Source organism: Odocoileus virginianus, chromosome 27 (assembly GCF_023699985.2).
Source record: "Odocoileus virginianus isolate 20LAN1187 ecotype Illinois chromosome 27, Ovbor_1.2, whole genome shotgun sequence".
Taxonomy (NCBI): Eukaryota; Metazoa; Chordata; class Mammalia; order Artiodactyla; family Cervidae; genus Odocoileus; species Odocoileus virginianus.
The window spans coordinates 13,040,951-13,064,075 of NC_069700.1; the positions used below are offsets into that span (position 1 = coordinate 13,040,951).

Here is a 23,125-nt window from a genome sequence, read left to right on the forward strand (position 1 = left end):
TTAACTCAGAGAAGTTAAATAAACTCATCCATGAACTTCCCCGATGGCTCAATGGTAAAGAATCCACTGCCAGCCCAGGAGATGCAGTTTCAATCCCTGGGTCAGGAAGATCCCCTGGAGAAGACAGTGACAACCCACTCCACTGTTCTTGCCTGAAGTATCTCATGGACAAAGGAGTCCACGGGGTTGCAGAGTACACGACTGAGCATGCACGTACACACAAGTGACATGTCTGAGACTCCTCTCTTTCTGACTCTTGGCTCCATACTCTTATAAACAGTAAAATAAGCATTTATCCCACAGACTTAAAATAATTTTAGGAGTATTTTTACCAAAAAGTGTTGGTTCCCAAAGTTGTTTTTCTATCATAGCAGTGATTTCTAAAAACTTTTATTTCTTAAAAATGATTTTAAACTGATAGAAAAGTTGTATACCTCCAGTATAGACTATACCCAGACTTATCAATTTTTAACATTTCCCTACATTTGCTTTTTCTCAAGAAACAGACATTTAGACATTGGCTTTTCCCGCTAACCTACAATGGAATATAATCTGAGAAAATACACACACTCACAAAACTGACATCATGCTGCTTTGCCCCTTAATATTTAGTGTGCATTTCCTAAAAACAGTTTCTTAGTCACAATTTTTTTATCAAATTCAGGAAACTTAACAGTGATACAGTGCTTTCTTTAATCTACAGTTCAGATTCCAATTTTGTCAAGGATCCCGACATTGTCCTTCATAACTGTCATTTTTCTGATATGGGACTTAGTTCAGAATCTTACATTTAAAGCTCTTTAGTCCTCTTTAATCAAGATAGTTTCTCAGCTTTTCTTTTTATTTCATGGTGTGTTGACACTTTTTAAGAATAATGGCCAGTTATTTTATGGAATGTCCTTCAATTGGGGTGTGAATTTTCCTCCTGTTTAGATTCGTGTCACATATTTGGCCCTGTTTAAGTAAATAAATGATGTTATGTCCTTCTCAGCGTATCACATCCGGAAACACATAATGCCTTTCTGTCCCTTGCTGGTGATCATGCGGTTAAGGTGGAGTCTGATTTTCTCCACTGAATACTTACCTATTTTTAGCAAAAGAATGTTTATTCTCAAGTATTTAATAGGATCATAGACTGGGATAAGAAAAGAAAAGGCCTTGAAAACTCAAAAATTTTAGTGGTTTAATTCACACTTTCAATTTTATGATAGCTTGAACTGCCATACTGATGTAATCAAAGCAATTTTTCATTTCTTAGTTTTAATATATTCTAAATTTTTGGATTTTTTCTATCAGTTTTTAATCCTTAGAGTACAATTGTTTTAAACAAGCTACTTTTCCTGTCTTTTAATTGAAGTATAGTTGCTTTATAATGTTTTAGGTGTACAGCAGAGTGATTCAGTTTTGTGAATGTGTATATTTGTGTATTTTCTCAGATTATATTCCATTGCAGGGTATTACAAGAAACTGAATATAGTTATGGGTGCTATGCAGCAAATCCTAGTTGTCCATCTGTTTTTTCCTTTAATGTAGTGTATATCTGTTAATCCCAAATTCCTAATTTAGCCCTCCCCACCCCTGAACTTTAAACTGAGTGTGCAGTGACAGAGAGGGGAAACTAAAATTGGAAAGGCAGAAAAATTGTTTCATTGACGTGCTTGTATATTTACACAGCAAATAAGCACATGTAGAACTTTCATTCTTAAAAATTGTGCATATCAAAAACTTGTGTGGGTCAAGAGGAGCTAGGAAAATTCATGGATCTTTAACATTTGGAGGGATTTCGTAGGTCATGAGTGAGATATTTCTCTTGAAATACTGTGATACTTACCAACTCTGATGGAATATACTCAGTGTCAAAGTTATAACTGTTGGAATAAGAAATATTTTCCATGTATCTTTTATTCCTTTACTGTCTTTCCTCTTAAACTTTATTATCAGTGAAATGAAAAGGTATCCTCTCAAACTACTTTCTGAGTCATTTTAACTTATTATTTTAGGACAAACAAATATAAAAAGGTGGAGGGGAGAATTCTGTATGTAAATTCCATGGCGGAATCCAGTTACTGTTGGTTCTACTTGAAATCAAGCACAGAAACATGATTGAGATCACTGGGGACATTACAGAGTTAATGAAAAGATTCAGTAATTGATGGATCTCTTCCCAACTAACTTGATAGTAATTCTTAGAGAGCCCAGGAGCTCCAAGACCCCCCAGGGAGCAGCCCTCTTTATTCAGATGCTATTAAAATGAAAATCAGAGTGTTCTTCAAAGGTCTAGAAAGGTTATCCAAATGGATAATTTGTCAGGTACCTGAAATCCTATTCCATTAGAGAATTTAAAGACCACTGTGAAGTAGTTTAATTTGATTTCATCTTCTATTAGTGGCCAGAATTATACAGGGACAGATTGGAAGATGAACAGAGGCTCTCTGCTGGCACCTCACACCAGTGTAATGTAACCGCAGCAGTCAGAGTGCCCATAATGACCAAAAACATGGTGCTGGGGAGTAATTTAAGTCTCTTGATCCCTTTGGAAATTGGATCTGCTATTTTTAAAAATATAGTTAAAACTATAGTTAGGGTCAAAAAAGTCAAAGTGTTAGTCTAGGTCTCTAATTCTAGGTCAATGGGTCTTAACATTTTTTGAGAATTTGATGATATATATAAATATAGTATTTACTACACATACATACATGCATATATATTCATACATGTGCATTCTTTCTAGAAAAAAAGCAAATTTTCCTAAAAATGTTAATGTTTTTAGAGTATATAGATTTCCTTAAACCGCCCATGATAAGCACCAATGTGCAGAGTAACCTGACTGGCCTACTGTTGTCTCTGTTGACTTCCTGTCCACAGTTGGACATTTCCTCAGAGGTGGCAGGTGCCAACAGTGAATGCTTGCTGAGTGGATTGAAAGATTAAGTGTAGACTAACCACATGATTGCTGAAGAAGTCTCATGAAAACAATAACTTTGATATCTAGATTCTTTCATGAGGAAAACATACTTGAACATATGGTTAGTGAATATGCTTTGGATAAACCTGACAGAGAAAACCAAGTCGAGAACAAAGATAGTACAGCACTTCTAGAAACTGGGTTTATAGAGGTCTGAGATAGAATGAGAAAGAGACTGCTCTGAGAGTCATAAAATATGACCTGAAAGTGGAAAAGAATCCACTGAAGCAGTTTATAAATGGCACTTAAATGTAACCGAAACAACGCACATGATCTGTAGGTTAAATGATTGGTTGGATTTTTGTTGTTGTTTTGGGTTTAGGGGATGTGGAAGTTCTATCAGAATGTAATCATCATTTATAATGAAAACAGTGCAGCCTGATTCCAAACAACCAACTTACTTCATCATCTGCATTTTGGGGGAGACACAGTTCAGTTCCTGTATCTTACACTTAGGCAATCAAAGATTACTAAACAGCTGAGGAACGCCACTAACTAACATGAAGAATAGGGCTAAAGCAAACAAAGAGAAGTGGGATGAGAAAAAGGGAAAAAAAATAGACACAGGACTATGCAGAAGGAAGGAAGCTTTAAAAAAAATCCTTGATATTCTCAGAGAAATGAAAGAAGGTATTATATTCCTGAAACAAGATCAGACTGCCAAAAGTAAAGATTTAGAGAACAAGAATAATTCTTGGACATTAAAGGCATGGTAGCAAAAAATTCAGGAGAGTTAGAAAATAAAGTAGAGGAAATCTCCAGAAAGTAGAACAAAAGGAAATGAGATAGCAGATTTACTCAGGAAAGAAAGGAAAATTAAAGAACCAATCCAGAACAGGCTAACATTCAAATATTAGGAATTCCAAAATAAGTAAACAGAGAAGGATGAAATTATCAATGAAATAAGTCAGGGATATTTCCTATGACTATAGGACATGAATTGCCAACAGAAAGCCATCATCCCAAGCCCAGCAGTATGTATTAAGACTAGACCTATACTAAGACAAGAAACATGATCCAAGTCACATTAAAAGGATCTTTAATCAGAATGGCTTCAAACTTTTTAATGGCACCCAGAAAACAAATGATGCCATCTCAATTCTGAAGTAAAATGCTTCCCATCCTAGAATTTAATATCTCACCAAAGTATCAATCAGGTTCCAAGTTACCTCTTTTTCAGAAAGCTTTTAGAGAATTTCTGGGCATCATCAAAACAAAGGAGTATACCGAGAAAGGATTTAAGATAAAGGAAACAGAAGACAACACAGATGAGAGGCAAGCAGAGTCTCCAAGACTATGGCTAAAGAGAGAGCCGTGAATGAGAAGAGCTTGGAGAACAACCAGACTAAACATTTAGTCTGAGGGAAAGACTTCAAGAAGATTAAAAGTATAGACTACTTCATGTGAATGAATTTCTTGAACAAAGACTTAGATAAGTGGAAGGGAATTGGGGATTGAATTAGCAAATGCATAGAAGATTAAGTAAGTGAGAAAAATGACTTTAACTCCAGGAAAAGAAAATATACATGAAAGGAAATGTAATCATAATCTGGCTTGTTACACATCCAGATGCTGAATGGCATGTGTATGATATCATCACATCCGGATGTGGAGGTAGGAAACATATAAGCAAATAGGGGGAGGGAAAGGTTTGAAAGCTTATGTCCTATAGTGAAAGAGCAGTGCATAGTATTTAAGACTAAAAAGTAAGAATAGTAATAAAGACATGTTGCTTAGCAATATGATGGTAAATAGAGTAAATACTACCGAGGAAGCAGAATTGGCAAAGGGCAGCTGGGAAGTGTGTTGAGGTTGACTCTTTCAGATTAGATGCAGATATAAATGATTTTTTAAAACAACAGAAAAGAAAAGCAAATGATGGGGAGATTAGGATTGAGAGAGTTGCTCAAACAACACACACGAAAAAGAGACTACCCCATCACTGCAAACTCTACAGCCTAGGAACTTGTCGGGGTGCACATAAAAGCCAAAGAAGAGGCCAGTGGTGTTGAAGAAGAAAAAGAGTTATAAAGAATGTATAGCTCTCTACGACGAATAGGTTCATAAAGAACTTCCAACATTGCTCTGAAATTAAAAAAAAAAGCAGCTTATGGTCATTTGCTGTTGGTGGCAGAGGAAACCAGTTTATCCATTCACTGGGTGACGAGACGGAGGTCAAAAGTTGCTTATTCTTGTCTGACTCTTTGTGACCCCATGGACTATACAGTCTGTGGAATTCTCCAGGCCAGAATACTGGAGTGGGTAGTTGTTCCCTTCTCCAGGGGATCTTCTCAACCCAGGAATCGAACCCAGGTCTCCCACATTGCAGGCGGTTTCTTCACCAGCTGAGCCACCAGGGAAGCCCAATTGCTGATAAAGTGCATGGAGCATTCAGTAAATCTTTGAGTAAATAGATAAATACTTATCATTGTACAGTTATGAGCACTTTGAAAATATGTAAAGCACTATATAAATGTCAAAAAATAGTGTTTGGACTTTGACACAAAAGTTACTTTAAGCCTAACTCTTAAAAATCATCATAGTCAGCTAGTTTGTGCAGCTTTTTCTAAGACACGCTTGTAATTTTGCATTGTAAACGTGCATGTGTGTTTACCTGCAGGCTTTTCTCTTTTTCTCACCTTAGGATCATCTCCCAGTGAAAAAGCAGAAAGCACACAGTATTGACAATAAGTAGCTATCAGGGTCTTGTCCCTTAGCTCTTCCTCTCTGGAGACAGAAAGATAGGTAAGAGATGAGAGATTGATGAGGCTGTGAGGATGTGAGAGTGGTTCCCGGAGGCTGGGGAGGGAGTCCTACCCTGAGCCCGAGGAAACGCCTCAGGGGATGACTCCCTAAGAACCGGGAGCCTGGCGGACAAGTCAACAGTTGTTCAGCCTCCAGGGACGTTTGTAATCCTGGACTTAGTAGAAGCATGCCTGTCTTCTCATTGCTTACCTTAGTCAGGCCTGTCGTTTGGTACAGAAACCTACCCTCTCTGGGCGATTTTTTTTCCTACTTGTGTGAACATGGGTGAATTTCCCCAGAAGCTATTACGTAACATGAGTTACATTTAGCTGGAGTAGTCTGAAGTGTTGGAATGGGCGCAGGGCAACCCGCAGCCACTTTATGTTCCTCCTGTCTTGCCCTTTGTCTAACTTCCCAGGCCTCAACCACCTACCCACCTCCACCTGCCTCTTTCCTGACAGTGGTTGAAAATATTGTTTGTCTTAGAGCCAACCTCAGAAATTTTCACCCACTGGCTGGATGCCTAGTAACCTTGTTCTGCAACGTGAAAGAGAATCGACTGATTTCTGAAGTGACGAGGACAAGAGAGTGGAGGAGATTGAACTATATATTAAATTGTCTTCTGGTTATCAAATAAAGAGTCCTCTGTCATAAAGGCCAACGATAAAAAAAAGAAAATGTGTGTGTTTAATACACAGAACAAAAATAAGTCTATTTTTGACATAGGACTGGAGGAGAAAATAGGTCAAAAAGCCCAGCCGCCCCTGAAATGAATTTTAGACTCTTATTGATGTGATGGGGCAGAGAGAGATATGGGTGATGGTCGTGTTGCTGATAAAAGTGATTTTTTAACAGTAGGTGCTGAATTAGATGTAGAAAGCAGAAGAGTTATCAAAACTACATTGTCATGTCTGACCTTCCAGGTCCCAGTCATGGAATCATAATAAAAACGAGTTGTGGGCTTATCTCAAGATGCAGCAATAACTGGCGCAGAACAGTTTTCGAGCTTCTCTTTGAAGGAGTGATACCAGGGGTTCTTTGGGGTCATGAAGGAGATACATTGGTTTTGATCAGTTTTTAGAAACGTAGAGCAGCTTATTTGTGGGTCAGAGAAATTTAGTTTGCTCCATTCTCTTGTCATCGTTTTTCCCCTTGGGTGAGAGGTGGGTTAGCTTCTGGAAGCCACAATGAGACTCTGAGCCTTAATAGAGTTTGTGCAGATACAGACTGTATAACCCTGTGCATTTCACTGTGTTGGGCTCCAAACTCACCAAATGTTAGATACAGTAAAAGCATGTTACCATCTCTGTGTGAAGGACAGGAAGGAAAGTATTTAATGGCAATACAGAAAGACCTAGGACTCCAGAGCACTAATTAGAAAAAGCCAACCTGCATTTATTTTTATCCACTTGCAAAATAGTATCCTCTCATAGTTAAATCTCTGTTACGACTTACTATTTTTACCTTTTTTCAGTTACATGATTTGTCCTTACGAAAATGGTTTACAGACATCATATGTTATTATTAAGCAAGTAGAAAAAAGCTAAATAAAATCACTTGTCCCCGCCCTCTCCCTAATTTCAAACAGGTCATAGCATAGTCGAACTTTGGAGACAAAAATAAAGACCATGAAGTGCATAGATGGCAGCGGATTTGTTGCCTGACACTGTTCACTGGGTTGTGATGATGAGCCAGACTTCCAGAGGGCTTTAGCACTGTTAACTGGTCATTCTAAAATACCACAGTGAGAACAGTTGTCACATGTTAAAGGGATTTTTAAAATTTTAAAACAGTGAAACCTCTTCTTGTATTGGTAATATTTATATATATGAATTGGTCTAGAAATTCTCAAATTGTGTGAAAGCAAATTTTACAGGAATTAGATTAAGCCCACTTCCGGGGTCTCATAGAGTGGGACACAACTGAGCGACTGAACTGAACAGTTTTCTTTCCTTTGGCAAACTGCTTAGATAAAGAGTAACCAAAGGGATGGGGTGGGGGAGTGGAAAAACCTCCATGGAGAGGTAATATTTATTCTTGCTCAGCAAGTGTTTGGGGTATGTTGTAAAAGCTAGTACTGAATATATGGATAGCGAGTCAGTTATCTGACTCTATTCTGAACTGTTATTGGTTATTTTATTTACCTGTTTATTTTAAATGTTAGTAGTTCAGTCATGTCTCGCTCTTTGCAGCCCCGTGGACTGTAGCCCACCAGGCCCCTGCATACATGGGATTCTCCAGGCAAGAATACTGGAGTGGGTTGCCATTTCCTTGTCCAGGGATCTTCCCAACCCAGGGCTCGAACCTAAGTCTCTCACTTTGCACACAGACTTTACCCTCTGAGCCGCTAGGGAAGCCCTTGTGGGTAATGCATGACTAATAGCTGTTGATGTTGTCGTTTCCTAGTATTTTTTCTACCTGGCAAAAGATACTGGTGCTGTCCTTCCCCTATCCTGTATATAACTTGTTAGAGAGAGGAGCAGGGTTTATGAGAGTGTAGACATGCTAACAAAAAATTTTGTGTACATATAACTTGACTCAAAAGCAAAGTCCCATGGAAATAAGTTTCAAATTCTGGAGTTTTTATGATTATCATCTTGAAGCAGCATTTTATGGTTATAAAAATAACTATCAAGCATAAAATTAATTTGTACTGATTTAGTAATCTGTATACAAACCATAAACAGGTCATTCGTTAGCACAGTCACTTAATAAACAGTGTTAATGCCAAAATGTCAGTAGCCAGAATTTTTGCAATTCATTTAGCAAACATTTAAGTACTTGCTGTCTGTGTTCCTGGTTGTGGTTAAATGTTATTATTTCTCCCTGCTAGTTTGTAAGTTCTTTTGAGTCCAGTGGCCTCATCTGACTTGCTTTCCATCTCAACAGTGATTAGTATGACCCCCTGGGTACACAGTCAGTGCATCAGTTGAATGAATAATCGATTCTATTAGTAGCTGAGGGTTTCTTTTTAATTTATTTTACTGGAGTGTAGTTGATTCACACTGTTGTGTTAATTTCTGCTGTGCAGCAGAGTGATTCAGTTGTATATATACATTGTTTTTTCATGCTCTTTCCATTATGATTTATCACAAGACACTGAATATATTTCCCTGTGCTATGCAGTTAGGACCTTGTTGTATATCCACTCTGTGTATAATAGTGTGCATCTGCTAACCTCGAGCTCCCACTCCATCCCTCCCCCAACCCCCAGCCCCTTGGCACCCACAAGTCTGTTCTCTAGATCTGTGAGTCTACTTTGTAGATAAGCTCGTGTCATATTTTAGATTCCACATATAAGTGATATAGTATTTGTCTTTCTCTTTCTGACTGACTTCACTTAGTATAATAATTTCTAGGCTCATCCATGTTGCTGCAAATGGCATCATTTCATTCTTTTTTATGGCTGAGCAGTATTCCATTATGTAGATGCACCACATCTTCTTTATCCATTTATCTGTCAGTGGACATTTAGGCTTCTTCCATGTCTTGGCTTTTGTAAATAATGCTGCCATGCACATAGGGGTTTAGTAACTAAATTTTAAAGCTTAGAGGAAGAGAGTGAAGACAGAAAAACTCTTGAGGAAGTTCTGAGGAATGACCAAGTAATGCTGCAGTGGCTTTGGTTCAGAGGTAGTACCCAAATTACCCAGGGGGCAAGATTGGATTAATATGAGATGGGGGAGCAGGAGTGGTAGGGAAAATGAAGTACAAAGGAATATGTGGAAGCCCACAATTGAGTGTTACCAAGTTGAGTGTTGTGTTCATGAATCAAGAGCCTGGGGGAATAGGTGACCTGGGTTAGTCGTTTGAGGCTCAATTTCAAAGGATCAATGAAAATTAAACCAAAATGATGTGGGATTATGGGAGTGGCAGCATTTGTTGGTTAGATCCCATATGCAAGTCACTTTTTTTAATAAATCATTGTGGACGGAAGTGATGACCAGGACATGGCTTCTGCCCCAAACAGACAGGGAGGTGGTAGAGAGATCTGTGGAAGCCCATGGTTTAAAAGTTTCTTTCTGTTTTGCTAGGGAGGGGCGGAGATCCAGCACGAATTTGAACTGGAGCACGATTGAACTGGGCTTTTCAAATGGATATAATATATGGAGGTGGTAGGGAAAGCGTTCCAGGCAAAGGACCTAGCGTTAGCAAGATACGGACTCAGGAAAAGGCAGGGTCTACCAGCAGCGGGACATTGTCTTTGGTGTTAGTGGGGAAAGTGGGATGAAGCCCTGATGTAATACTTGAAACTTGATTCTCCGAGTGATGGGAGCCCTTGCAGGTTCTGAAAGAGGAGTGTGACAGATGATCGTGTCTTAGAAAATTCACTCCAGCCTCAGGACAGAGTTGGGTTAAGCAGTGGTTCTCAACCTTGGCTTTACGTTAGCCTCACCTGCAAAGATTTAAAATTCCACATCCCAAGCTGAACCCCAGATCAATTCAATCAGCTGTGTGTGCTTAGTCGCGCAGTCATTTGCAACCCCATAGACTGCACCCCACCAGGCTCCTCTGTCCATGGGACTCTCCAGGCAAGAATGCTGGAGTGGGTTGCCATGCCCTCCTCCAGGGGATCTTCCCAACTCAGGGACCCAACCCAGATCTCCCACACTTCAGGCAGACCCTTTACTATCTGAGTCACCAGAGTCTCTAACAGCGGCACCCAGATGCCAGTATTTAAATCCCCCAGCGATTCCAGCGTGCAATGAGGACTACACACCAATGATTTTGAACAGGGTTTGGCAGACTCTTTCTGTCAAAAGCCAGATAGTATTTTTAGCTTTACGGGCCACAGGGTTTCTGTTGGAGCCGTCCCAGGCCGCCTTGGCCCACAAAAGCAGCCACACACAATATGTGAATGAATGAGTGTGGCTGTGTGCTAATAAAACTTTATGGAAATCTGAATTTCATATAATGTTCACAGGTCACCAGTATTCTTGTTCTCTGGAATTTTTTTTTTAACAGCCGTTTGCAAATATAAAAGCACACTGCAGACTGTACAAAGCTAGCAGCCAGTCATTATTTGGCCCACAGAGTCTATTTTGCCAGTTCTTGATTTAGAGGGTGAAAATTGGCCTCAGGTAGTCCAGGAAAGAAAACATTTCTACAGCAGTTCAGATAAGAGGTAAAGTTAACTCTCTTTTGTGGTTCATTGCAAGGGCAGAGTGAAGATAAGTGATATTGAGTCGATATTTATAGCGACTCACGTTCTCATGCACTACTTTCAAGCACCCAGAGGTACAAAGGAGCCTGGAAGGAGGAACCATTGTTCCTAGTGTGTAGAGCTTGGTTCCCCTTTGACTTTGTTCTCTTTGCGGGGATTTGTTTTACGTTGAAAGGCTGTTTCTTTTCCCACTGCTTGTGATGGCTTTTCATTCAGCAGCACCCATCACCTCCAAAGAGCCAAGTCTCCTTCCTTTCTTATGTGCCAGCCATGCCTTTGTTTTCAAAGAATGACCTTTCCTTGCAAACAAATGTTCTCTTTAGAAAGTAAGGTGAGCCTGATATAAGGAGATAGGGCTACTTATATTTTATTTTATCAGATACCTCTGAATTTATGCAGAATTCCCCCCTCCATTTTCTTCCAGCATTTGTTGCCTAGTTAAGGACCTCCCCGGGTAAATGCTCCTCCACCACCCCTACCATGAAACCCAGAGACTGATTCTTGCTCCTTCTTTTCACTATTTTAGGAAACATAATGCTGGTGAAAGTTTCCCACTGATACCTACTGCGCTTTAAAATCAGTGGTACATTTCCACGATGGCCTGGTTATTTTATTTGAGCACCATTATGTCGAGTGAATAGATTCACTTACCTGTTTTCTGACTTTCACTCTTAGAAGTCTGCATCTCAGTGTTCTCCAAGAGATGCCTATCCTGACCCCACCCAACTGTGAAGACAAGAAACAAAAGAACAGACTCAGTCTCCTTGAATTTGCTCTTACAGGAGGGAGAGAAGGAGATTTAAGACTACAGCCAGCAGCGTTCATGATCATTTCCATTTTCTTGCAGATCTTACTAGAAAATAAGAGGTTAAAAAAAAAATCTATGAAGTTAGAGCAGTTTTCTTTTTCTTTATTTTTCCTACCATCCTCACAGTAGAGTTGTTTCTCAAAGAACACGGCAGTAGTAAACCTAACATAGAAAGGAAAAGCAGCTGATATTCTGAAGAGTCTGTTTTACTGAGTGTTTTGGGGTGTTTTTGATCACCAAACATACTTCACATCACTCATTTTTTTCCCACCAATTTCTAAATGTAGGGGTCCATTGTTTAAATTCCAGGGACTTGTTTTTCCTTCTTTGCAGTGACCTTGAATGATTATCATCATTTTAGGGACACTAGCCAAAAACATACAACATAAAAGTGAGGTTGTGATTGAACACTGATAATGTCAAGTGCTTTTAATTAAGCTTCTGACGTTTTATACATTGATAACAAAGTAAAGGTTCAGGTTTATTAAATTAGCTTTCGACTTGTTTTTTCAAAAGCTCTCACCACATAGGGAACTGAATATATAACAGCAGCCTGTTCTCTGCAGTCAAAGCCTCAATGTGCCCCAGAGGAATTCCTGCGTGGAGTCCATTTTTAAGGAAAGGAAGAGGTCAGGAAATAAGGCAAAGCCACAGACATAATATGGGGATTAAGAATGGGAATGTCTGGTCTAATTCACAACCCAGGATGGCAGCAGCTGAAAGACAGAGGGGACTGAAATAGAGGAACAGAGGTTACCAGTTGGAGGAGACCCTAGAGGTCACCTGGGGTAGTGGCTGTCAGCTTTGGCTGCTCACTGGAAAACTCAAGAGCATTTAAGTCACACACTTGCATAGGTTCCACCACACCAGTGAAGTCGGCATCACCAGGGATGAAGACTGGAGCACAGGTTTGCTTGAAAGGCTCCACAGTGATTCTGACCTGCAAGCAGGGTGGAACCTAACCCGACTCCTTCATTTCACACTGAGGTCCAGAGTAGATGCCCTGAGCAGTGGTCAGAGAGGTGTTGTCAGTCCAGGTTTCTTATCTGAGCGTAGGGCACCCCTCTGCCGTCAGCCATCTGTGCCAGAAATCATGGTGTCTTCCTCTGCCCGCCCCCTTGTACTGCTGTCTAACCCAAGTGCCCCCGTCCTGCCTCTGGGCTGTTTCTCCCATTCATCTCACCCGCTCTCCTTGCCCCTCGCTTCCTGTGGGATGGTGTCACCTTTTGGAACCTCCTCTCTCAGTCTTCAGCCTCTAGCCTTGCTCTCATGCTCCATCTTTAACACCATGACAAAAACCCTCTCCGAGACACACATCTGATCATTTGTCACAATTCTTACACCGTGCACTCGAATCATTTAGCCGTTTCTTTGGCTCAACAGAGCCACTTCCTTTTTTCTCTGTCTCTGCGTGCCTGTGCTCGACCTACTTTCTTATGGCTTATAAACGGCACAATCTATCTATAGACTCAATTCTTTTCTTTCTGCTTTTATCAAAAACTGACCTCCCCCCAGGGCGATACGATTTTCCCTCCTCAACCAAACGTTGTCCTATTTCAGCTGAGTTTAATGGGCCCCACTTTGCCCATACCCTGACCGGAGGAACCTGCCGATGCAGAAAATGTAACAGAGGATCCCATGATCAACATCAGACCCGCCTCAGCCCCAGACCACGTCCCTGGGAGTCACGGCCTTCGCTGGCCTCTGCAGGGGTCCCAGCCACTTCTTCTCATCCCTGACTACTCTTTGCTGAGTCCTTGTTCTCACGGGGGTTCTCCCAGTTCCTAGTCCTTCACCAACAGCCCTTTGGATTCTCAGTCCTTTGTTATCACCTTGCAACTCTTGGCTCTCTCCACCCTTTTGTCTCAGGACATGGTTCGCTGGCTTTCCTGTGGAACACCTGCCGCTTCTGTGTCACGTGGTGACTGACCAGTCCTTGTTCCCTAGCCCTTATTCCCTGGAGTTTTGACTCCAGCCCGTGAGTTGAACTTAGAGCCACACTCTTCTAGTCTCCTCGGCACCATCACTGCCCGATGGTCACCGCTGCCTCTGCACAGCATAAAGGGCAGCTGTTCAGACCTGACCGTCCAGAGCCTGAGTTTCCTCGGCTCCCGTCCTCTCACTCTGACTTTGCGGCTGCTACTTGCCAGTTAATCAGCTAACCACTTCTTAGACTCACTGCCAGAAAAGAAGCAGGAAAACGAAAGTGTTGCAACTCTCCTTTCTTAGCATATCAGTTATACTTAGAAAAGCAACTAACTTATTTTATTGGTTGCTCTAGAATTTACAACATCCATTTCTAACTAATCCCTCCCCAAAAAAGATCCACTTTCACATAGGATGATAAACTTCACAAGTAGTGTGAATACTTTGTAATAACAAAATAATGCTCATTCTTTCCTCCCATCCCTTGTATGGTGCCCTTACAGGAGGAGTAAGGCCTTATTTCACATATACATGAGCATGCATAATCAAAAACATTGTTGTTATTGTTTTGAACAAACTGTTGCCATTAGATCAATTTATTTAAGGCTCTCATTTCTGACCTATATTATTTTCCTTTTCTGTAAAAAGTTTCTTTTAACCAATTCCCTCAATTTTTCTTTGTCTGAAAGAGTCTTCAGTTCAGTTCAGTCACTAAGTCGTGTCTGACTCTTTGTGACCCCATGGACTGCAGCATGCCAGTCTTCCCTGTCCATCATCAACTCCCGGAGCCTGCTCAAACTCATGTACATTGAGGAGGTGATGCCATCCAACCATCTCATTCTCTGTCGTCCCCTTCTCCTGCCTTCAGCCTTTCCCAGCATCAGGGTCTTTTCCAATGAGTCAGTTCTTTGCATCAGGTGGCCAAAGTATTGGAGCTTCAACATCATTCCTTCCAATTCAGGACTGACTTCCTTTAAGATTGACTGGTTTGATCTCCTTGCTGTCCAAAGGATTCTCAAGACTCTTTTCCAACATCACAGTTCAAAAGCATCAATTCTTCAGCACTCAGCTTTCTTTGTGGTCCAACTCTCACACCCATATGTGATACGGGTCTTAATTGTTCCTTTATTTTTGAAGGATCGTTGTTCAGGGTACAGAATTCTAGGTTGGTGGATTTTTGTCTCTCAACACTTCAAATATTTCATTCTACTCTCTCCTTCCCTGCATGGTTTCTGAAGAGAAGTTTAATGTAACTCTTACCTTTGCTCCTCTGCAGGTAATGTGTTTTTTCCTTTCTGGCGTCTTTCAAGATTTTTTCTTATCTTTGATTTACTGTAATTTGAAAATGATATGCCAAGGTGTAGTTTTCTTGGCACGTGTCCTGCTTGATGTTCTCTGAGCTTCCTGAATCTGTGGTTTGGTTCCAGAATTTTCCAGAATTTGACCTTAGTTTGGGGAAATTCTTGGTCATTCTAACTTCAGGTATTTTGTCTTTTCCCCTTTCTCTGTTTTCCTCCTCCTGTAAGTCTAATAGCATATGTGTGATACCTCTTATCTCACAGTCTTTGGAAATTCTCTTGTCTTTCAGTGTTTATCCTCTGCTTTGCAGTTTAGAGGTTTCTATCAAAATATCCCCTAGCTCAGAGATTCTTTCCCCAGCTGTGTTCACTCTTATTAATAAGCCCATAAGGGCATTCTTCACTTCTGTTACATTATTTTTGATCTCTAACATTTCTTTTGTTTTTTTTCCTTAGGATTTCTATCTCTCTGCTTCCAGTGTCCATTTGTTCTTGCATTCTGTTTGCTTTACCCATTAGAGATGTTAGTATATTAATCATAATTGCTTTATGATCATTCTAACATCTCTGCCATGTCTGGTTGTGACATTTGCTCTGTCTCTTCAAATCGTGGGTGTTTTTTTCCTTTGACATACCTTGTGATGTTCCTTGATCATCAGATATGATGTCCTGGTTAAAAGGAACTGCCTTTAATAATATGGCACAATGTGTGTGAGGGGAAGTATTCTGTATTCCTGTGATTGCATCTCAGTCTTTTAGTTAGCCTAGGCCTCTGCAGTGATCTTCACAAGTGTTTCTCAGTGTTTTTCTCTCTCTTTAGGTGGGATAGGATGGTGAGGTGGGCTGGAGCTGTGTGTTCCCTTCCGAGGTCAGTTAGGCTGTGGTAATACCCTAGCGGGTTAGGCTCTGGTTAACTGGCTTCTCCTGGGGGCAGAAGAGCAAAATGCACTGGTGTATTCCAAAACGATTCCTTTTCCCCCTCCTCCCACCAGAAGCCCAAGGGGATTTTTCTCTGATTTTTCTGTGGGGCTTCTGCTGGTAAATCTCACAGCCTTGTGGGGCCCCCCTACAACTGGATCCCATTGGAGTCCTTAACTCCCAAAGTTGTCAGCACTGAGCTTCCAGTAATTACTGTTCGGGTTTCCCTGCCCCAGCCCTGGTCCCAGCAAGGACCTCTCTGCTCGGTTGCTTATTGGTCTCTCCAGTTGTGGGTGGGTGGGTGGGGAACAGTGTTCCGTGTGTCCTTTGCTCTGGGTCCAAGACGAGTTGCTGATTTTTCAGAACAGTAACTTCCAAGTTCCTTATAGACAGAACCAGAAACCAGCAGTCAATCCATTGAAACTTGAACTTGTTCTTTTGTCTTCTTACCACAAAGTATGATGAAGACCTGCTGAAACACTTGTGTTTTATTAGAACATGCCTTAACACATCAAACTCCTTGAAAGCTTGTAGGTTTTCTTGTTTTTGAGAATCCATATGTAGAGTTATTAAAATTTCACCTTATACTCAGCACTATTTTATTTTATAAAACTTTAATCTATAAATAGAGAATGGGCCCAGAAAGCACTGAATTTGTTTGGGGAACCAGGAGAAGTAAAATTGGTGGACATTGTTAAAATTCAATTGATTATATTTTGATCTTGTTTCGAAATACAGGTTCTCATCGCATGTGGAATGCCTTTCAGATCTGAGCTCTGTTGTTATCTTTGATGAAAACTGAAATAATTACATTATCTGCAAACCTGAACTGTTAAAAAAAATTCTCCCGTAGGACCTTTAATTTTGTTTGGTTTTGTCTGAAAGGGAGTTTAAACATGGACATAAAAGGGGTCGTTGGTGTTTTCTGTCCTTGCAGAGTGAGATTCTGGCTTCCCCTGGAGGAGGGCATGGCAACCCACTCCAGTATCCTCGCATGCAGAATCCCACAGACAGAGGAGCCTGGTGGGCTACAGACTATGGGGTCGCAAAAAGTCGGACACGACTGAGCATGCACGCACATCTCTGTGACCTGGACCTTGAGATTAGTGATGAGGTGGGCTTGAAGGCACCTTACACAGTTCTCGGGGAGGTGTTGCCGTACTTATTGTACTTTGGCCACCCTCATTCCAAGTTCATCACACAACTTGTTTAACATGTTTACTTTTTAAACACTTGGAGAATTAACAGGTGGTTGCATGACTTAGATGTTTGTTTTAACAGGCGAAAAAGTGGGAGGTAATTTAGACACACACTGTGATGCAATAGGAAAATACCTAATTATTCTATTTTTGGCTCAGCTTTTAGTTTCAGTTAAAACTGCTGATAGCAAGGCTTAACAGGTCTTGTAGCTTCATATTGTTAACATGGTCTGCATGTGAGAAACTGACTCACTAGCAACTGGCTTACTTTAGTAACTTGTACACAAAACCTTCTACTTGACTTTAGTGCTAGAACTTAGTAAAGGGTCTCTTCTCAAAGTTTCTGTCACCAGCAGTTATAATGTGAGTACAGAAAGCTCCAGAAGCACTATATCTTTTTCAGCATGCTCTCAAAAACAACTTGTAACATTCTCTGTCTGAATGTAGAATGCTCAGAAGGCAAAATTCTGAAAAAACAGCTAATTGATATTTTCCTTGATATGTTCATCCTGATGTGTCAGGATATAGGTTATGATTGATTCTTGAACTGTCTTCATTCAGTGAGCAAAAGGAACAAAGAATTTTGCTAGACAAATAGTTGTTCATTTGGTTTGGGGTCATGGGACTATTGCCAGAAGTGGACATGGTCAAAGATAGAGATTCTATGAATAGATCAGAGATGGCTGTTTCTGTAACTTTTTTTGTAAAGGGTCAGAGAGTAAATACTTCAACATTTATGAACTATGGAGTCTCTGTTGTAACCACTCAAATTCTGCTGTTATCGCGTGAAGGCAGCCATAGGTAATACATAAGCAAGTGAGTGTGACTATGTTTCATTAAAATTTTATTTGCAGAAACAGACAATAGGCTGAATTGACCCAGGGGCCATCATTTGTCAAACCCTATTCTAGATCCCAGAAGATGCAGCTCTGGGCTACATGACTCTGACCTCACAGGGAAAACAGCAGTGGTATTCAGTTAACTGGACTAATAATATAGTAGTCACAGCCAAGACTTCACTATAGTTGTATATAGTAAATTTGTTGTCAGACAAAAGGGCATTCTTTCTTCACTGTCTTCTTTTGGGGTTTAATCTGAATAGTGTTATTTGCTATTTATTTATACCCTACTTTCTTGCCCAAATAATAGAAGGTATATTTAGGTTTTAGCATCAAAATAAAGATATAAAATCCAAACCCACATAAAAAGGCCACACCAAACTACCTCTGCCTATCTCTCATCCACTTGCTGACTCACACTAGTAGCTCTACCATTTTTGGACTGATCAGTCCTGGGGACACCTCCTAAGCTGAATACTGATATGCCACCTATTTTATCTTCTCTAGCATAATTTCCTTTCTGAAAAAAAAAAAAAAAAATTTCCCCAGTGTTTTATATTGTCTCCTACCAAAGGAAGTGTTAATATCCGTCATTTCTCTTCTGATTGAAGTATAAGCCAAAAACTGTTAAACCAGCTAAGTGGGTGTATGGAAAGGAAAGAGAAAATTAGAAGCTAATGAAAACTCTGGCGGGCAGGTGACCTGTTCAGAACAGATGCCAGGGCTTGGAGAGCCACGAAACTGTTTCCATACAGTTAAACATACATCTCTGCTCTCCAGAGAAATTGGAATTAGCTACTGGGCATCCAGGTGGTCAGCAACACGGCTCAGAGGTGGACAGGGGAAGTGGGAATTTTGGCTGAGCTGCAGGGAGGGATGTCTGCTAGTGAGTGTCAGAATGTGGAAACAGGCCAAGTGATTTGAAGGACTGCTTACTTGAATTGGGCTCCAAAGACAGTTCCGAAGTAAAGAACTAACCTGTACGAAACCCGTGAGTGTGTACAAATGACTCTTAACACAAGGGCCTCATTGATATTAGCTCTGACTCTTCAACCAAGTAGATGCCAAAGGTCATGCAGGACCTATGCTGGAGATCTACGTGGATTTCACCCTGGGAAGGTGCAATGTATGTGCTCAGGAGGAGACTGGAGTTAAAAGGAAGGAAATCCTTCCCTAGGAAATGTGGCTACTAGGCAAGGATCAACAACATCAGAGTAGACCCAGAAGCCAGATGGGGGGCAGTCTTAAGGACAGACTGGCCACTCTCATGACAGAATTTTAAAATGTGGTAGATGAGATGGTTGGATGGCATCAACCGACTCAATGGACATGAGTTTGAGCAAGTTCTGGGAGTTGGTGATGGACAAGGAAGCCTGGCGTGCTGTAGTCCATGAGGTCACAGAGTCGGACACGACTGAGCAACTGAACTGAACTGAACTGAAGTGGGCTGACTCTGTGATACACAAAATCTAAATACAAGAAATGCATTCTATAATCAGCAGCTGGGATGGTGTTTAATACCTGTTTTTTAAAATGTCTTATCTTTTCTCTAAATTTATCAATGTTCTAACCTTTAAACGGCAAAGAGAAATTAAGAATTTCCAACCTAAGCCATAATCCCTTTTCTCATTCACTCTTGGTGAGAGGGAAAGTTGGTCTACTCTCTGGAGGAGGGGTCTGCCTGGCTGTTCCTATCAAAGTAATAAACATGCCTACTCTTTGATCCTGCAACTGGACTTCCATAATTTATCCTTTTAAAAAACACACACTCTCAAGCTGGCCTAGATGTTTGTGCAAAGATTATCACTATATTTATAAATTGAAATGCATTGCAGGAAGAAAGTTCAGATTTCAGGAGTTTTTGGATTTTAGAACTCTTAAGGGATCACAGTGCTGGATATACAGGCACTTAAGTTTGGCAAGGATAAATAGTGAAGTGGGAAAAAAGTAAATTTCAGAAGAATGTATACAGAATGATCCTTTTTCTTAGAAAGTAAAAGTTATCAGTTGTGTGTGAAGATACATGCACGGGAGGTCTGGAACCATCCACAAAATTTCTCACAGTGGTTATGGGAAGGTGGACAGATCACAGTGGATTAACACGCTGATTAAACAATTAGTAAACAAAACAATCAGTAAAACAAAAGTAAACAAGCTGATTCTTACAGCCACCTCTCCTAAGAGAACAGCACCCTTCATTATCACAGATGCTGGGAGTAAGGAGATGGAGAGGCCTTGCTTCTTGTAATGAAGAAAACATCATGAGAAGGGAAGGGGGCTTTTCTTCTCGTAACTGTGTATGAGAGTCACGTGTTGTCATTACTGATACAGTTGGTATATGCCTATTTATCTCAGGTATATTCATTTGTTCATTAGTTCAGCAAATATTTATTGAGGGCCTACTGTGTGTGAGACACCATTATATCCATAGCAGTCATATATATGTGTGCGTGCATGCGTGCTGTCACTTGAGTTGTGTCCGACTCCTTGTGACCCTGTGGACGCTAGCCCACCAGGCTTCTCTGTCTGTGGTAGTCTCCAGGCAAGAATACTGGAGTGGGTTGCTAGTCCCTTCTCCAGGGGATCTTCTCAGTCCAGGGCTCCAGCCTCTGTCTCCTTCAGCTTCCGCATTGCAGGTGGATTCTTTTACCACTGAGCCTCCAGGGAAGACTCACTCGTGCCCAGCTCAGGGTAACAGAAGTTGGTGTTGCTGTGAATCTGAAAGTATTCTAAATGTATTTTCTTTCTTCTCATAGTTTTTTTTTTTTTTAATTTTAGTGTCTGAATTATGCATTTGTAATAAGTAGAGTTGTAATTATGAAACTTTCCAGAAAGAGATTGCCTGGCTGGTCTGTGACAGTGATCCACATGACCATCAAGTGGCCTTGGTTTCTGCTTGTATCCATTCATCCCAAATTAGCTGTGTAGGTCCTCGGCCTGCACAAAGAAAAAATCTCAAAATAATGTCATAAAGTAGATAGAGAGACGGAGCTAGAGATCTACATTTAGATATATACACATGTGTGTATTTTTGCCACCTGTCAACTCAAAGGTTTGTGTTTTCTCCCACAGAAAAAGCAAAGAACAAAGGAGCTTTCTCGGATATTTCATTCGTACAACCCATATGATCACAAGGTAAGAGAAGCATGTTATTAGTGTAATTGGGTAATATAAGTCCTTCTGAACATAGAGCACAATGTTCACCAGTACACAGTGATTTTGAAGTACATTTCTACCAATTACACTTATATTTCAGTTTTAATTTTTAACTCTTTATCTCTTGTAAAGAAGAGAGAAAATTTGTATTTCTGAACTAAAATATTCTTCTGTATTCACATTAAAATCTGGTTACATATTGTCACTGAATCCTCAAAGACTGTGAAAAGACAGATTTGGGGGTGTTTTTCGATTAGTGGGTTTTTTCTTTCCAAACAGTGTAGTAAATGAACTTGGCTTTTGAATTGATGAAGATAGTTGAAATATTATCTGCCAACTCTCAGTTCACCATTGGTCCTGACAGAAAGTTATATTTCTATTAAAAAAAAAAAAAAAAAAACCCTCTAACAGAAAGCAGTGCCTGGAATTATAGCTGAAATATTCACTCCCAAGAGCTTTGCTGTACCGAAGACCACATAGTTAATGACCTTGCCCCATCCATCCAGTAACTTCATAGATCCACAGCTAGTCTTGTTGCATTTATACCCACACTCTCCACTCCCTGTCTTTGAAGAATTCTTAAGCCTCTTCTCACTGACAAATATTTCACTATATATTTATAAAACATAAATTCTTAAAAAAAAAGTTCACTAACTTTTTAAAGAAAATGCGCAATACCACATCTTCATGGGGAAATATATGAAAATATCCTGAGACTTGTTTAAATCTTCTATATCTTGTAAGGTTCTGATAAATCTGTTAATTTGAGGTGATTTCAGAAGCAAACAAAACATTTGCATGGTTGAAATGCTAATATAAGCTTAAATCTTTATCTGTGAATTTACAAAGAGACATGTGGTAGGGATTTTTTAACTAGCCAAAATAAGGAGTGTGAAAACTACTTTCTTCGTTTGAGAATACAGAGATGTCTGGATTCGGGAGGAAAAATGTGCCAGTTGTTCATAGAAGTTGAAAGAATTTGAATAGCTCCTGGTTTTTCTATAGTGACCAGTTGACTTAAGCATCAGAAATCTGTCAAGAGAGATGTTTGTATTCCATGTGACCACAGCGATGTACAAGACTAAACATTTATCATTTCAAGTTAAATTTTTCAAGTGAAATCGATCACTGCAGAATAGCAATTTGTTGGAAAGAACTTGAGCAAGCCAGGAGTGTCTGACAATGCAGGCGGAAGGTGCAGACTGATAAGTAACACAACAGCCAGAGGAATGAGATTGGCCAGATTTCCGATGGGAAAGTTGCCTTTTTTTTTTTTTTAAGACAGTGTCATTTAATTAACATAAATGCAACAGTGGCTGAAGTTAATATTTAACAGCAGCAGCAGCAATAGGCTGTGACAAATCAAAGGTTTTGCCTGACTTGTCTAATTTTGCCCACTTCTGACATTTTTTGAATTCACTGTTAAGGGAAATTCCATTATTCTTTTATTAGAACTCTTAATGGAGCTTAGCCACTCACAGCTTCTCCTGGCTTCCTCTTCATATCCTTTGTGGCATTGTATCAAAGTCACCTCAGATGATTTTGGCTTCCTCTGTGAAGACTTCATTCCTCTACAAATTAGTCATCAGGCAGTGAGGAACTGAACATAAATGCTAGATGGAGTTCCCTTTGATCTTTGCTTTAAGGTCAGTCCTAAATTACTGTTAAGTAGCTGGAAGGCTTGATGAGTGATTTTTGAAGCACCCAAGGTTTAGCCTGATGGCATTCTGTTTTATTCTATATGTGCAGTAAAAAGGGGGAAATTTTCTAGGAAAATTTCTCTTTCCCCTTACTCACTTCCTCATGTTTTTCTAAACTCCTTCCAGGCAAGTTTAACCACTTTAGTTTTAACCATGTCTCTTGAATCATGGGCATTGAGTGAGGTGCACTGTTTTCTCAATGTTAGAATGTTCCTTTTTTCTCCATAAATAAAGTAATAGAAGATTGTGATTTGAGTTACCTTGTCTTTTTAATTACCCAATTATATTCAAATTAGTTTTCTAGACAGATAGGTTTTAGTGTAAAATGTTTTGTAAGATGTGGTTAAAATTGATTTAAACATCTCATGCTCAGTGAGCTTTCTGGAGAGATCTTTCAGGTTAAATAT

General features: G+C 40.1%; 1 protein-coding gene across 7 annotated transcripts in view; it reads left to right on the forward strand.

Annotated features, from left to right (window-relative positions):
* The window catches only part of CDKAL1 (CDK5 regulatory subunit associated protein 1 like 1), a 603,129-nt gene that overhangs the window by 472,708 nt on the left and 107,296 nt on the right, over positions 1 to 23,125 (forward strand). For all 7 annotated transcript variants that reach the window (XM_070456204.1, XM_020875786.2, XM_020875789.2 and 4 more), the window contains one exon: positions 20,935 to 20,997. In XM_070456204.1, coding sequence (XP_070312305.1) covers positions 20,935 to 20,997 — 63 coding nt within the window. The remainder of the gene's footprint in view (positions 1 to 20,934; positions 20,998 to 23,125) is intronic.